General features: G+C 41.9%; 1 protein-coding gene across 2 annotated transcripts in view; it reads right to left on the reverse strand.

Moving 5' to 3' along the window:
• Window positions 1–17,860, reverse strand: part of LOC147026460 (phosphatidylinositol 3,4,5-trisphosphate-dependent Rac exchanger 2 protein-like) — a 191,247-nt gene that overhangs the window by 107,154 nt on the left and 66,233 nt on the right. For both annotated transcript variants that reach the window (XM_085881887.1, XM_085881886.1), the window contains one exon: window positions 11,043–11,128. In XM_085881887.1, the coding sequence (XP_085738013.1) occupies window positions 11,043–11,128 (86 nt within the window). The remainder of the gene's footprint in view (window positions 1–11,042; window positions 11,129–17,860) is intronic.

Genomic DNA, 17,860 nt, shown 5'->3' on the forward strand with positions numbered 1-17,860 from the left:
ACGAGCTGCTCATAAGATCCTTCAACCCCCTTCTCCAACTCCTGCATTTCCTTAATCCTACATTGTGTTTTCGTATTCATAACTACTGGTCTTTGTGTTACACTTTTATCAACATCACGAAACGCAACACAACCATTGATTTTAACTCTGCCCCCAAAAAAGTGCAACAGGGTATTTCTGCACGACTCGCATGTATAATGTGTGTGTATATATATATATATATATATATATATATATATATATATATATATATATATATATATATATATATATATATATATATATATATATATATATATATATATATATATATATATATTCAGCATTATGACTTTTAAAAGGAAGTATCGAGTCAATATAAATATTTTGAAAATGGCCCACATCCAGTCGAAGACATGAAAACCACAGCGTTTCCATTTTATTCCATCAACAACTGAATAATCATCATTTGGTTGGAATGAAACAGAAAAGCGAAAATCAACCAGAAGGAGACAAAGTAAAATTCCCCACCGTTTACAACTCATTCCAGCAACCGCTGACTGTTTCCGTTACGGTTCCAAGCAGATAAATTTGAGAATCTGGATAAACAGCACGTGCTGTACGCCGATAAAGCGGCGGTGTTACAGGGGCGGCAACGCTTTACTTTCTGACCATCAGCTGGCTCAAGCAATGAAGTGTACTGAACACCAGTCTGTAGCAGGCCATGATGTGTTCTGGGTAATTGGGGACCATGAGGAACCATCTTGCTCAACATGGGGACAATCAAGCCAACAGGTTCATACTTTTAACTATTTTTCACCAATGGAAGTACTTACTACCTCCACCACCGAAGGTGTTCGGAGGATATGTATTCACTCCTGTTTGTTTGTCTGTGAGCAACATCTTTCTGAAAATTACAGACCGATTCGGACGAAACTTGGTGGACAGGTTGGGTATGCACAAGGACGAATAGATTAGATTTTGGTGAAGATCCAAATGAAGATCTGGATAAGATAATTATTTGATTTTTGAAGCGATTCTTCACCATTGAGAGGTGGCGCCTAAAACGCCATATTGCGCAATATCGTAAAACGTTGTGGACGGGTTATGAGCATACTTGATGGATGATTTGGTTTGGTAACAAGAACAAGTCGATTCGATTTTGGTTCAGCTCTGGATCCAGTCCAGCCTATCATTGGGATACAATGTGCAAACTATTCAGCCTGGCAGAGGTATGCACTATACTGAATGTCATTCTAGTTTATCTCTTGTTATCATTATTAAACCCATGATAATGATAACAATTGAAACAAGAACATATCGGGCCCAATACGTTTTTGAAATATCATGGTATATATTGGTTTAGCTCCGTCTCTCAATGGTGAAGAAGCACTTTAAAAATTATCGGATCCAGATCCGGATCCAGATTCGGATCTTCTCTAAAATTGAATCAATTCTTTATTGAATCAGTACACCAAGTTTCGTCAAAATTCGACGACAACTTTTTGAGATATCCTGCTCCATATCATTTTGACCCCATCTCTCAATGGTGAAGAATCACTTTTAAAAGTTCCAGTAGCCGAATCCGGATCTTCACCGAAATCTAATCAGTTCGTCCTGTTTTTTTTTTTTTTGAGATATCCTGCACACAAACAAACACACAGAAAGGGGTGAAAAGATAACCTCCTTCCACCTTTGGAGGTAATAAGTACCTTCATGGAGAAAGAGACATGATGGGCATCACGTTTATAGAGAATCTCTCAATATATTTTACTACCCTGCAAATGTAAATGATCATATATATATATATATATATATATATATATATATATATATATATATATATATATATATATATATATATATATATATATATATATTCTTTGCTTTATCATGCCAGGATAGAGAAATAAGCATACTCCTTTCTCAACTATCTAGCTTGGGTTAGAATCTCAAACCAGCTGTAAACTGTTCCCCTTGTGATTAGCATTCAGGATGATGGCGATGGCGATGGCGATGGCGATGGCAATGGCAATGGCAATGGCAATGGCGATGGCGATGGCGATGGCAATGGCGATGGCAATGGCGATGGCAATGGCGATGGCAATGGCGATGTGCACCGTTCAGATAAACGTTGAACTGGGACTCCCGTCTGCTCGCATTAATAAGTTGTATGTAAAAGATACCACCGTGTCTTGAGCAATGAATAGATGAGTTATCACCGGCACCCTGACCAAATTCCTGCCACCTTCAATTGAGTATCCTGTGTCTGAGTCGCAATTCGTCCAGGATTTCAATGCTTGCCAAGAGAGACTGTTTTGGCAGAACCAGCTTTCTGTATAAAGTATGATACATTGATCATGATAAATGAATGAGTCACCGTTGTTCAACGCCTTCCTGGCTTTGCAGTTGATCACACTTTGTTTTTACTTGCACATTCATATGAAAGCACTTTTTTGAAAGCCCCAATTGATGTTGTCATGGTGTCAGTGAAACATGACAATAATAACAGCTTTTTAAATTCAAACAAAGTTTGAGGCAGGAAAAACGAAATAAAAGAAATCAGCCACTTGGCAGAAATCTCACAAGTCTGCTTTGGAAAATTTGAGTTGAATGTTTCAACAAAACAATATGTTATGCTTTATGAACACGAACACACACACACACACACACACACACACACACACACACACAATTTTTTTTAATTTTTCGGGAATCTGCAGGTTGGAATCGGTGTGATTATCAACTACAGGACGTACGTACTGTATACAACTCAGAAACCTTGAGTGGCTTTCACCGAAAAACAACGTTGCATTGATATAGACACTTCAGAGATATGTTCACAAACATAATAATCACTGCTCACCTTCATTCTTTCATTCCTCTTTTTTCCACCTTTGGAACAAAGACCCACACACTCTTCAATCACACTCTTCCCTCCAGGTCTTCAAAACAGCTGTTCACCACCATCTCTTATCTTCTGCCATCCAAAACCACAACCTTTTCTACCCCCGTTAATCCACCCCAAACCCACCTCCTTCAAATTCCCTGCTTTCCTTCCTGAAAGTCCCTGTCGTGTAAGGACCTGAAAGTCCCTGTAGCATCCATCTTGTTTCCCCTGTGTACCCCACCCCATCCCTCTCCCTTCCACATATCTTCTCATGTCTCTGTTCCACATTGTTTTTTCCTTCCCTCTGCCACCCCTCTTGTCTCCTGCTCCCCTTGTACGTTCTCTGTGTTTGGTCTCATACGAGCCTCAACAGTGTACAAAAGAAAATATATATATATATATAAATATATATATATATATATATATATATATATATATATATATATATATATATTCCAAAAAACAAACAAACAAAAAAGAAACATTAATCTTTATAAACAGCTGCACGTGATAGGTGGAACAAAAAATTTGCCTCGGGAATTTAGAAAAGACGTTAATACGGCAAATGTCTTGGAACTCGGGTGTTATTGCACAACTCGCTCAGGATGACGGAGCACGAACCACTGGCTCAGGATGACGGAGCACGAACCACTCGCTCTGGATGACGGAGCACGAACCACTCACTCAGGATGACGGAGCACGAACCACTCGCTCAGAATGAAGTGGCGTGGCAAAAGCGTCTGCAGGGAGTGAACAATTTACTCAGAATAACATAGCGCGGTGCCGCTATCAACTGAAGGGCGCTCGGCAAGTGACTTAAGCACTCAAGCAAGCGCTCCGATTCTATGGTTGATAAGGAGCGTGTCTGTTAAAAGCTAGATGTTGCAAGTATTACTAAATGCCTGTAATGAATGACTAAAAGTGACGGAGACATGTTATAAGTTTAATTTAGCATTGTTCAATAAATTGTAATGTACACTGCTTGATGTAATGAGCTAATTTTCACTGTATATGGCAGTATTGCACTGTAAACTGCCTGATAAGATTCATGAAGGTGCTGGAACGTTCTCAGACAAAATTCCCAATGTGGACGAGAGTCGCATTTTGTGGAATGCACGTGATTGTTCGGTGATACTATATAAACCCATGAGTGGGTGGTGTAAAGAGACATGTGGCATGCAATAACAAGTGCATTTTGATCGTCCCCTGCTTGATTTAACTCTGATGAGTGAACGAGGTGTTAATGTCCAGAGTGGTTGTTAACGCATGGAGCTGATTGGAATCAGGTTGGTTAAAACTCATAAAGATTGTGTATCGGGAAAAAATGAGGAATTCCTTTGAGCTCTTGAAATCATTCTTGAAGGGCCATCCTATGAGAGGACACCACAATGGGAATCGAAGGATCGACAGCCCCGAAGGACGAGGTGAACACGCACGAGTTGTGCTGGCAGGACTGGAACACTGGGCGGCGGAAATAACTCAACACGGGAATCGGAGTTGGCTATTGTAATATGTAGTGATGAACTTCCTCATTTGACTTTGTATCTGATTATTTGAAATACGTTTCAAAAACGTTATGCTGTTAATGTGATCATTGTAACATCACTCAGAAGTCACAGACACCAACTGACAAAATCCTATTTGAGTGGTAGCTGACCTGTATGTTCATTCATAACCTTGAATTGCAGTCGTTAGAGGACGTGCTGAGTGCGGCACCACGATCAACATATGTACACCAAAGGGAAGGAAACCCCAAAGGTGTGTGTACCCTGAAAGAATGGATGGTCAGGCTGTGGCTGCATACCATTTTGGATCCCTTTAACTTTAAAGCCCGTCTTCATCACACATGCAGCAGTTAAAGAAATAAAATGAATTTATTCAAATAATGACTTTATCCACAAAAGAGTTGCTGTTTAATGTGGAGCAACCCTGGAGACATTGCAAAGTTCAATCGCCCATGAAATAAACATTGCAGATAATCCGCCACGTTGCCTACTTGTCTGTGCACGCAAACATTATAACTTTATTTTAAAACGTCCGTTTTTTTTTTACCAGATTTGCTTTGATTTTCTGTAGAGCATCTCGAGAAACCTCCAAAAGTATAGACACAGATCTGGCAGATGCTATGGATAGGCAGTCCCTTTGGGGACAGAGTGCGAGGTCCAGCAGTGAATGCGTCAAATCATTTAACTCAATAAAGCTGGTTAACTTTGGCACATTCTTAAATCTTTTGTTCACTCAATATAATTCTCCAAACAGGAGAAAAAGAAAAGTTTTATGCTTTGGAAATTTCACATTTTCTTGTGTATTTTTGGAGAAGCAGGAAACATAGCCTTGCTTATTTAAATTAAATAGGTATATTGTAGTTATAATATTTGTTATTTCTTTAAATTAGCAGATTTCACTCCAAATTTTGACACATATTTAGTCCGGACGGTATCCGATCCTCAATACCGAAGTAATATTTCGATGATATACTTTAATCAGTCCGTGAGAATATATCGTGGAAAATCGTATCATATAATGCATGAAATCGCTCCAAGCTCCTAATTTGAAAACTATTGCACTTACAAAAGCGATGTATACGGTGATTCGCAGATACGATGAACAGGCATTTGATAGTGAAAAAAAATCTTTGGCATGAAGAAATAGTTGTGGCCTATTCCAAGTCAAGGCATGGTGGAGCAGGCCAAAATACATGGTGGCTTCAGACCCCGGAGAGGTTACCCAGGAGACACCTCAAGAACCCAAAGAGTTAGGTGGCCGAGGAAGCATCTGATGAAGGATATAATTAAATAACGCTGTTAATTATCTTCCAAAGGGGTGTTTAATTAACCCAAACACCCAATTTTCACTCATGCACTTCCTTGGAGTTTTCTTAGTATGCAGGCAAAGTTTCAAACTGCTAGGTTTTATGGTTTTGGAGTTATGGAGGACACACACACACACACACACACACACACACACACACACACACACACACACACACACACACACACACACACACACACACACACACACACACACACACACACACACACTAGTAGAGATGCACCGAGTGTAACATCATGTTTGTAAATGGGGACATATTGCAGCATATGAATTATTTATTTAAGAATAATTCTATTAATAAAATGAGAAGAGTGTTAGATGATTGAAAGAATGAATAGATAAAAACTATTGGAAGGTAGATGGCCAAAGAGAAGGGATCATTTAATTAGATTAGTCAGCTATCAATTACCCCAATTCGCATCACCAGAGGCGAGTGTTTTGATGGCACCTCATCATCCCTTAATCCGTCTGTGTTGTTTCATGATTAAATATGCAATCTTTTTTTCTTATTACCCCCTTTGAAGTGTCATGCCAAAGTTGTGGTTGAGTGGTGTGGGGATGCAGTTGAGTGGAATGTTCCATGTGGCGCAATGGATGGGATGTCATGTGGCCGGTGACACATTTTGGCCAATTACATTTGAACTGGAAATCCAATAACTGAAGGGTTTCCACGACACACAAAGCAGCCTGCATGACGTCACTCGGATGATCATGCACTGATCGGTTGGTCCACGCATGTCTGGATCGATCAGATATGGAAAAACGTTTGCTCAGAACAAAAGGAGAGAGGGAGAAAGATAAAGGAATGAAGAGTGTGTGTGGAGAGAGGGAGAGAGGGAGAGAGGGAGAGAGGGAGAGAGGGAGAGAGGGAGAGAGGGAGAGAGGGAGAGAGGGAGAGAGGGAGAGAGAGAGAGAGAGGGAGAGAGGGAGAGAGGGAGAGAGGGAGAGAGGGAGAGAGAGAGAGGGAGAGAGGGAGAGAGGGAGAGAGGGAGAGAGGGAGAGAGGGAGAGAGGGAGAGAGGGAGAGAGGGAGAGAGAGAGAGAGAGGGAGAGAGGGAGAGAGGGAGAGAGGGAGAGAGGGAGAGAGAGAGAGAGAGAGAGAGAGAGAGAGAGAGAGAGAGAGAGAGACAGAGAGAGAGAGAGAGAGAGAGAGAGAGAGGGGGAGAGAGAGAGAGAGAGAGAGAGAGAGAGAGAGACGTTTTCCTCCATACTGCAGTGGTCGAGTCGGGAGGCACAGGGAATGGCACAGGGAATGGCACCGCAAATGAGAGTTCAAGCTTGTTGCTGCAGCGAGCACATCAGGACCACTGCAAGCTGTGCTGCGTTGTGGGAAACACCACAGTTTAATGCTGTCCTCCCTTGTGTCTGTTGCATGTAAGGCTTAGCGATAAGTTGACAAGTTGTCTGTGTTTGTTTGAGATAAGTGTTGCTGTTGCATTCCCTAATTTCTTGATATCGATTTCAGGAAATTTCCTGATATATATAATAAACAAGTTTAATTAATCATTAAACTTGTTTATTTTATAACTGATGTATTTTCCTTTGATTCTCGAGTCGATCCTGCCACGTATTTAAATTTAATAAAGATGTGCTTTTCATGAGCGCGCATGAAGCCAAATATTTAACGGTCATTTAAACGACAGGTTGTTATTGTCATAGTTTCAGTTTCGGTATCTTGACAATCTTATTTAGGGCCCACTACCACTCATCTGGCCTGCAGAGTTTAACGTCCATCATTTGATGCCAGCAGATGGAGCGCTCAGTTCAACACTCATCCAATGGACGGTGCACTCATTGATGCTTCACCCTGCATGTAAAACACTAGGGTGGCAGTTGATAGCTGGGCCAAGATTCAAATGTAGGCTACACAGCTCAGAAGCATGTGCATACCTCTCAGCTATCCTGCCCATATGCAAGTAAGTGTGTATATATATATATATATATATATATATATATATATATATATATATATATATATATATATATATATATATATATATATATATATATATATATATATATATATATATATATATATATATATTCCACTCCTCCCATCCTCTTCTATCCTGAAGAAACTGCATAAAGCAACCAAGAAAGGTGACTCAGGTAAGCCCTTTGCCGTTTCAAACCTTTCCCAGAGCTCCTCAACAGCTGTAAAGCCATTCACAAATCACACATGTATGAGAATGCCAATGCTCCACACCCCCTCAGCTGCCGGACCAGTTTCATCACTTATTGGCGAATCATCAGCAACAGCGCAGACAGCAATGCATACCATGAGGCTCCCAAGCATGTACCATGTGCAAATGTCGAAAGCAGTCAATATAAATAATAAAGAAAGACCCACCCACATCCCTCACTTGTGAATGGGAGGAGTCAAATTATTTATATAATTCCAGCCACCTGGGTTTAATTGATTATGTGAGAGCTGATTGGTTATTCCCTCCATTCACAGGTGAGAGATTTGACTTTGTCATGGAAGAATGCTGCTGCATCCCTTCTGCAGAACTCCAGATGCTGGTGGACTCCATGCCATTGAGCAAACAGGCCGTAATGACTGCATATGGTGGCCCAACACCCTACCCTATTAAGTGACTTTAAAATGGTGCTTTCATTTTTTGTCCACCACCTATACATCTATCTATAATTCCAGCAATCTCTGTGTGTGTCTGTCTGTTTGTCTGTCTGTGACCGCAGTTTCTCGACGACCGCCGGTCCGATCTCATTGAAACTTGCCAGGAATATTGCCGGGGACCCGCGGATGTGCCTTTTCGAGGTTTGATCTCGATCGGACGAGCGGTTCCCAAGTTACGGCCATTTATCTGTCGACCAATGACAAGACACGGTGCTATGACATCACGAATGACGTCACAATTAATGTTTATTTATTTTTTGCACGATTGACGGTCCGATCTGATTGAAACTTGCCAGGAATATTGCCGGGGCCCCACAGATGTGCCTTTTCAAGGTTTGATATTAATCGGACGAGCGGTTCCCATGTTACTGCCATTTATCTGTCAACCAATGACAGGACACAGTTCTATGACGTCACGAATGACATCACAATTAATGTTTATTTCTTTATTTTTTATTATTTCTTTTGCACGATTGAAACTTGCCAGGAATATTGCTGGGGACCCGTGGATGTGCCTTTTCGAGGTTTGAGAGAGAGAGAGAGGCTGCACATACTGGCACTCACCTACGGGCACGCACCTACAGGCCCGTACTAGTTGTAGTATAATAGGGCCACCAAATATGTTACAAATAAATGTGCAAAACAATTACCGAAGAATACCCATGTAGAAGGAGGCTGAACCTGAAAACATACTTCTTCCCGACAAACAAAATTAAAGCCAGACATCAACTCGCAATACCAGTATTCCAGTCCAGCTGTAGAATAATAAACTGGCCACAAGCGGAAATCGATAAACTAGATCTCAAAACAAGGAAACTCCTCACGATCCACAAAAATCAATGCATCCCAAGAATGTATCTGCCAAGACAAGAAGGAGTTAGCAGCCTGATGGAGCTCAACCCCGTGCACAGAGCGACAACAATAAGATTGGTGAGTACGTGAAAAGTGCAACAGACTACCGAATACAATTTGCAAACAAACACGAAGACAACAAACCAGAGAAGGTATCCAAAACATTCCAGACATGTGCGAATGGACGATATCACACATGAAACCAAAACAGCAATGAATACAGTCTCAAAGATGGCAAAAAAGACAAAATAAAAATATCAAATGAAATATCAACACATATACACTGACAACTAGGAAAACGACAAAAGAGCAGGAAGGTTAAAAAAATAAAAAGAAAAAGACTTGGACACAAAGAAGGCTTTTCGGAATGATGACGAAGAGGTCAGCTCAACTGGGATGGAGAACAAATTATTATAAATGCCCAAGACCAATGACACTAAACCAATGGCTTCAAGAAGATGGCAGGACTGAGCCAATCTGACAATTGTGGATTTTGCAAGGTCGAAACAGAAAGTACGAGCCACTTCCTATCAGTGGTGCAAGGAACATGGGCAATGGATTGCTGAGTAGTAGAGGAATGTGAAATTGTCCGAGTTGTCCTTCACCATGTTTTCAGTGACTGGATGTATGAGCATATGGTGATAGCCCTGGGAGCTTTACAGCCCCGAGTGCCTGGTTCCAACATTAATAGGTTCTGGGGGTTCCATAGTGATGTTGGGTGCATTTTTCTGGCAAGGCATGGGTCCACTCATTCCATCGAAGGCAGGCAGAGGTGGTGCAGCACAATACATTACTGCCCTGAGCGATCATCCAGCTGCATTGTATGATGCAGCATTTCTTCCCTTCTGGGAGGGGTGTCGTACAGGATGACAATGCTCTGGTCCACAGGGCACATGTTGTCATTGGGTGGTTTGAGGAGCATGAGGATGAAGTTACTCATCTTCAATGGCCCTCTCAATCTTACAGAGCATTTGTGGGACTGTCTGGAGAGGCACCCAAGATAGCGGTTTTTTTCCTCCATCAAACCAACGTGAGTTGGACAACTTCCTTGTGGAAGATTGGTGCTACATTCCTGCAGAACAGTTCCAGACCTTTGTTGACTCCATGCCACATCATATCCATGCTGTCCTGGATGCATGTGGTCGCCCAACACCCTACTAAGTGATATTCTATTGGTCTTTCCATTTTTTTGTCCACTTCCTGTGTGTGTGCACGCACGCACGCATGCACGCACGCGTTTTATTTTACATTCATCTGAGGTTCACGCTATAGCTTGTACACACAGTACATCATCGATATCATACAGTATATCATGTGCAGGGCAAAGACATTAGGAGACTTTTATCAGTGAACCTTGATATGAATTGCAAGGACATTTGAAAACAATGGACAAACAAATGGTATATGGGATTTAATCCTCAATAACCTGCATGACCCAAGTGTTCAGATGGGAATACGAACAGCCCATCCCAAACCATTTTTACGTTCGATACTATTAATCCCCAACCCAAATATTTGACACCATTAACACTTTCACTGCCAAACATTGAACAATCTCAAGGCCTGACAATGCAATGGATGTCATTTGATTAAAGGTATTGCAGCAAAACAATGAAAAAGGTTGCCCTTCCCTACTTTCCAACAACTGCAGCGTTACACGAATCATAAATAATTTTCAAAGTAGGAAAACAAAGAAGCAATAAAAGAATATGTCGGTTGAACAAAGTGTTGACCTCAATCAAGACAGCAGACTTCAATGAGAATCCCAAACAGATGGCGCCGTGCAGAGGAACAGGTGATGAAACAGCTGTGATGTGGTGCGTTCACAAGGGGTCGTGAAATGTGTGCTTACCTCTACCAACAGCATGTATGACAGATGGAGCACAGCTACGAATCTGGAAACCCAGACTTTCTCCTGACTCCAGCACGCTGATGTTCCTGCCAGGAGACAAACATACATGACTGGGGGAAGGCCTGGCTTGTGGAATCGAGAGAAGATAAGTCAAATGCAATAATATTTTCATCATCAATTATGAAGAATAGTTTGTTTACTTTCTGAATTAATAATTTTTACAGCATAAAGTTTGCCTCCACCTCCGCTCCCTCTATCCCAACCCATCATCTCAAGAAGACACCCATACCCTCTTTAACAGTGAACTACAAGGCTCACAGAAAAGCTTGTACATACATCACTTACAGGATAAGGACGTAAGAGTATTTTTACATGAATCACAATGGAAACAGTTTAGTCTAAAGGATTTGAACCTGTGATTCTGATATCACAAAGAGTTCACACGCCATGTGCTCAGAGGGATGGGGGAGGGGTTGGGAATAGGGGGTCACCAAACAGGCCAACCTTATGAAGCATGCATGAAAAAAAGAAGAAAAAAAAAACAATGCATTTTCCTTTATCATATTTCAAATACATGTAAATTACATTTACACAAGCGACGACGCAGCTGGCCCACGATGCAGGCCTTTGGGTGATGAAAAACGGAGCAACCAAATGTGTGCCAACGCAGGTTCGCACCCAGTACAGTTTAGTTGCAGAAGAAAGCATCAAATGATTGAGGGGGCTACAAAATCAATATGTTTAACTACAGCTTAATGTGAAAATTCATTCATCCATCCATCCATCCATCAGGACCATACTCTGTGCAGAGCGTTGGTGCTGCCAAAGCAGTCTCCTTGGCTATTGGACACAATCCTAGATGGGTCACCACTCCGACACAGGATACCAGCAAGCTGGTACTCATTTTGCCGACCTCAGAAGGATGACAGGCTGAGTCAACCCCACCTGGTATTAATTCAACAGCCAAGCAGGATTTGAACTCAGGACCCCAGGATCCCAAGCCCACCACACTAACCATTAAGCCAACACCAGGCATAATGTGAAAGTGCTCAAGAATTAAAAGGTCGTTCAACTTATTTAGGAAGTATATGCCGTTAATCATGGATATTTTAAGAGAAAATAAATCTGAGTGTTGAAAAACGCATGGACAATAAAGTGGTCATAACCACAACAGAGAAAATGCTCCGATTAAAAAGTCTTACACGTCATGACTTGGATCTTGTGTTGACAAGGAAGCAAATATCCTTTTACGGAACTCTCATCAGATTTCTATCACATGACGATGGTGTAAGCAATATGTGGTCTTAGATGTAAGATGTCTTACAATATGAGGTCTTCCATTCCTCGGATGAACGTTAAACTGGTGTCCCATCTGCTGTCATTTGTGGGTGGACTTTAAACATCCTACGCTGTCCTTCTTGAAGAGCAGGCACCGATCGCCGGCACCATGAATAAATTACAAATTCCTGCCCTGACTAGTGCTGGGAGAGGGATGGCAAACCGCCCTGCATGACCCCAAGCTGAGAAACTGCTTCGGCAGCACAGAGTATGGTAAGTCGGGTTGGGAGATGGAAGAGCAACTTCCCGCCTTACAGGACAATTTTCACTGACAATAATATAGCCAAGGGAAATACCTTTTTGTACACGCAACAGATGCTGAAAACCACTTTAAAAGTTTGGGCCAAACCATTATTTAAATTTGCATCGGGATGAAATATGGTGATTCTCTTTCTGTTTGTAATGGTCTGTAAATGTGATTTTTAAATTGCATTGTTTATAAACATGAAAATTTAAAATCAAATAAAAAGCAGATTTGAGGGATGGGGATGACCGATGTTCAAATTTATGGGGGAGTGGGGGGGGGGGTAGGATTTTCTGTGAAACATTATTGAGGTTGTGATACTTTAAACAAGACACATTTCCTTGAAATGTATTCCATGGACATTGAGATCAATTTCAACAAATCAAGTGTATGACGTCTGTGGAGTGTTGCCACTGTGTGCAAAATTTAAACATTCCATGGCTCAGTGAGACAAGAAAAACACGAGAAATTGTGACATCAAGAGAAAGCTCCGAAATCGTATATCGCAGGCTAACCACACAGCAGTACAAGGGCTGGGGCCATAAATCAACCAGAAGCATGGCAATTCTCGAGCCTACGACACATGTGGCTCTGGCTAGGGGTAATTCCCACCCTACCCTGCAACAGCCCTCTTGTCTGTAACCAATTTGGGTGCCATGAGACCGTGCCCTCTACCACCTTTAACCGATTTATAGCTATGCTGTAATAAGGAATGTGAAGATCAAACAAATATGGTTTCAATATGAAACTGTTGTGCACATACGTGGGACTTTCACGAGGCTCACTTTTCCAGAGAGCTGAACCAAGAGCAGTCGAAAGATGAAAGTGTATGTAGGGATATGAATGAATTCGTAAATGCAAGAGGAAGAAAAGGAATATTAAATATATATATATATATATATATATATATATATATATATATATATATATATATATATATATATGGATCAAAAAAGAGTGAAGAAAAAAAAAAGAAGAAAAACCAAAAGAAAAAATGACAAGGAACACATAGGGTGAATAAATAAATAAATACATAAATATGGATGAGGAAGAAAACAAATGAAAACTAGAGGGGGAGCACTCGGGAGAGTGCAAAACCTCCACCGCCAATACTGCTGGGTCACTCAAGTGAACCTTATATCTTATTCATTAAATATGATGTCAACAGTGCTGACAGAGTTATAGTTCTTTTCTCCATTTTTTTTGGGTGGGGGGGGGGGGTGAAAATCACTTAAAACATGTAGAAATGCAAAAAAAAAAACTTTTTTTTTTCTCTAACAATTTTTTGGGGGAGGGGTTGGAAATCACTTAAAACATGTAGAAATGGCAAAAAAAAAAAAATTCTCCAACAATTTTTTTTGGGGGGGTAACAATTATTTGGGGGGTTGGAAATCACTTAAAACGTGTAGAAATGCAAAAAAAAATTTTTCTCTAACAATTTTGGGGGGTTGGAAATCACTTAAAACATGTAGAAATGCAAAAAAAATTTTCTCTAACAATTTTTGGGGGGTTGGAAATCACTTAAAACATGTAAAAATGCAAAAAAAATTGTTTTTTTGGGGGGGGGGTAACAATTTTTTTTGGGGGGGGTTGGAAATCACTTAAAACATGCAGAAATGCAAAAAAAAAATTCTCTAACAATTTTTTTTTGGGGGGGGGGGAGTCCAAAATTTAATGGCATGATCCTTGGACCATATCTTTCCCCCCCACCAAGTTTCGTCAAAATCCGTGGAGGATTTTTTCCGTAATACTGTTCACAAACAAACAAACAGAAAGGGGTGAAAACAGTAACCTCCATCCATCTTCGAAGATGGCGAAAGTTAAGTAGAAGGCCACTCGGTAGAGCACATCGCCATCAGGCCGATTAGTTCACGTTTTGTATCTCACTGATAGGCTGGATCTGGATTCGGACCTGAATTAAAATTTAATGGGTATGTTATCGTCACCTAACTAACTCGTACACCAAGTTTCGTCCGAATCCGTCCATAACTTTTTGAGATAATCTGCTATATATCGTTTTCGTCCAACCACTCGATGGTGAAGAATCGGTGAAAGAATTCCCGGATCTAGATTTTGATCTTCACCAAAATCGAATCAATTCTTCACCGTTACATACGTAATCTTCCCACCAAGTTTCGTCCGAATCCATCCCCTACTTTTTCAGAAATCCTGCTATGTGTCCTTTTTAGCCCCTGTCTCTCATTGGTGAAAAATCACTTTAAAAATTATTGGATCCAGATCTTCACCAAAATGTAACCATTTTGTCGATGTCACAGACCAAAACTCTCCAGAAAATTTCATCCGAATAAGACCACAACTTTTTGAGATATTTTGTTTCCAAACAGACAAACAAACAAACAACAAGGATGTCATGCAGAGCACGATGCTTGTGAAATCCAAAAAACAAATTTGACTTCAAATGTAATTGCTGGTTGAATTTAATTTTCTTAATATATATTTTTTTTCAACACACTGTCGAGGCTCATATGAGAACTAATATACAGAACGTACAACAAGGGGAGCAAGAGACAAGAGGGGTGGGAGAGGGAAGGACAAACCAGTGCGGAACAGAGACATGAGGAAATCTGTGGAAGGGAGAGGGATGGGGTGGGGGTGCACAGGGTAAAAAGATGAACACTACATGGACTTTTCAGGTCCTCACATGACAGGGACTTTCAGTAGGGAAAGCAGGGAATTTGAAGGAGGTGGGTTTGGTGTGGTTAACGGGGGTAGAAAAGATCATGGTTTTGGATGGGGGAAGATAAGAGGTGGTGGTGAACAGCTGTTTTGAAGATGTGGAGGGAAGAGTGGGATTGAAGAGAGTGTTGGAGTTTGTCCCAAAGGCAGGTAAGAAGATGAATGAAAGAGTGAAGCTGAGCAGTGATTTTTGTTTTGGTAGTTTTACCAGAAGGTGGTTGCTGGCGGACCTCGAGTGCCCTGCAGAAATATGTGGGGGAAATACCACAGGCAGTGGGAGGGGGGGGGGTTGGGGGTGGTGATGTTGGAATGGAGATAGTAGAAGACAGAAAGACCACTGACCTGCCTGCAGTGATTGAGTGAGAGACCCAAAGACATCCTCATCGCGGGAGATTCCAATGATCCGAAATGCTTTGATTTCCAAGGAGTGAAGCTGAGAAAGGTGAGAGGCAGGAGCACCAGCCCAGAGGAAAGAGCAGTACTTCGTCAGGCTGCGGATGAAAGCTTTGTATTTGGTAAATGACCAAATATGCAAATCATATTCAAATTTCAAGTCAATCGGATGGAAATTGTCAATTTTAGAAATTTGGCCTCTGTCGACTTGTTAGCCTATGTTGACCTCAGAAATACTTGTTCATTGAATTCGGCAGAGACATGAATATCACTGCCAAGGTAAGTGAATCTCCCAGTGACCTCAACATCCTCACCACAAACAGGTACAGACAAGATAGTAGCATCCAAGATGACACTGAAAGTCTGGATATTAGTTTTAACCAAGGAAACCTGTAATTCCAGCAGCTCTGACTCCTCATTCAGTGCCTTAGGGGCCCCCATAAGGATATCCAGCACTTCTGCAAAGATGACTGAATCGTCTGCGAAATTATGGTCAGAGATCCCAAACGAATCACCGCAGCTTGATCTCTTCTCACATCCTCTGCAGAATCCAGTCCATACAAGTGCTGAAAAGTGTGGGGGCCCGTACACACCCCTGGCGAACGCCAGTAACAACTGGAAATAAGTCGGAGATGGAACCACCACACCTCACCGTACTTTCAATATCAGAGTATAGTTCTGACATCAGATTGATCAGTTTTGGTGCAACCCACGAAGACCGAGGATCCTCCAGAGCTCTACCGGATTTAGGGGTGGCCAGGTGGGGCTATGGCCCCGGGGCCCCCCACAATTTCAATGACATTTTGAAAATCCCTTGAAAATGTGCTTCTAAAGTTTTATTGTCGGTGAATGAAGATTGTAAACTCTTTGTAAGGATATCTTTTCAAAATTGTCCGTCATTGTGAGGGTCCTTTTCAAGCTTTAGCTTTTTCAAGCCGTTTCTTCCACGGTCTACAGAACGTATCCAACGTGGTCAAAAATTCCCGGAGCAAGCCTCGGGCATTGGGGGCCCCGCATTCGGATCCTTTTTTGGATCGATCATTGATGCTTCGGATTGTTGAGCGTGACCAACTAACTACGGCACTGCCCGCCAGAGCCCAGCAAGCACAGACGGAATACAGAGGTCCTGCCAGAGGAGAGGTGAAAAGGTGAAAGTCGACGTGGTAAAACTAGGCCAGGCCAGCACAGCACACAGCTGGCAGGGGTAGTATTGTACACACTGAAACTGCGGCTGGCAGGGAACGCTGTCAGTACCCTGCTTACTGGCGCGCACAGCACAGTAACACGGTGTGACTTTCTATGTTCCAGGTGTGTGAAACATACTTGTTGTTTGTGATTCTGCTACGTCCCACGCGCACTCTGACAATATCTCAGTGACTCGGTACCTACCAGCTGCAGAAACCACAACGAGCGGCTTCGGTGACGACAGGCACAAATCCAGGGCTCCACGGAAATATGACAGTGGTGCTCAAAAGCGGAAACATTCCAAGGAAAAAGATGAAAGACACAAGGCCGTCATCGATAAGACGCAGAAAATCTCAGAGTTTTTCACTCCTGCACAAACAGGCGATTTGTCCATGGCAGAGGCTGGAACACCAACAGAGACAGAACAAGCGGATTTGGCAACGCAACCCCCGCGTCAAGATTCACCCAACATCTCGGAAGGTTCCACCGATGAAGAACATGCATCAGATGAAGAAGCACGAGATATACTGACTGATCGTGGACCTGGCTTGGCCAATTGCATTGGATGTTGGCTTCCTGAGCGACCGTTGTCAGAGATGATTGACTACTGGTCATCACGAGATTTGGAGCCCCTGCAGAGCTCGACTGGTCCCTTTGATTCATCCATACAGTTTGTTGAAGGTAGGAAACGCTGCTGCTCCAATAATCTTTTTTACCATAGACTAGAAAACGGAGAGTGTGAAAATGTCCTGGCTTTGCTTCTCCACATCAACCGTTAAACTGTACTGCATCGCTTGGAAGTTCTTTGGAGGCGCTACTGCCCTGGGCGGGGAAGGATTCAGTGATTGGAAGCATGCCAGTCGTTCTATCGAGGTGCATGAGCGTTCACATGTACATTGTGCAAATATCATCCGCTTGTCAGACAGAGCAACATCTGCAGGTCGTGTGGACACTGAACTCA

The sequence above is a fragment of the Eptatretus burgeri genome, chromosome 5 (genome assembly GCF_056783735.1).
Source record: "Eptatretus burgeri isolate ZD-2024b chromosome 5, Ebu_testis_v1, whole genome shotgun sequence".
NCBI classification, from domain to species: domain Eukaryota; kingdom Metazoa; phylum Chordata; class Myxini; order Myxiniformes; family Myxinidae; genus Eptatretus; species Eptatretus burgeri.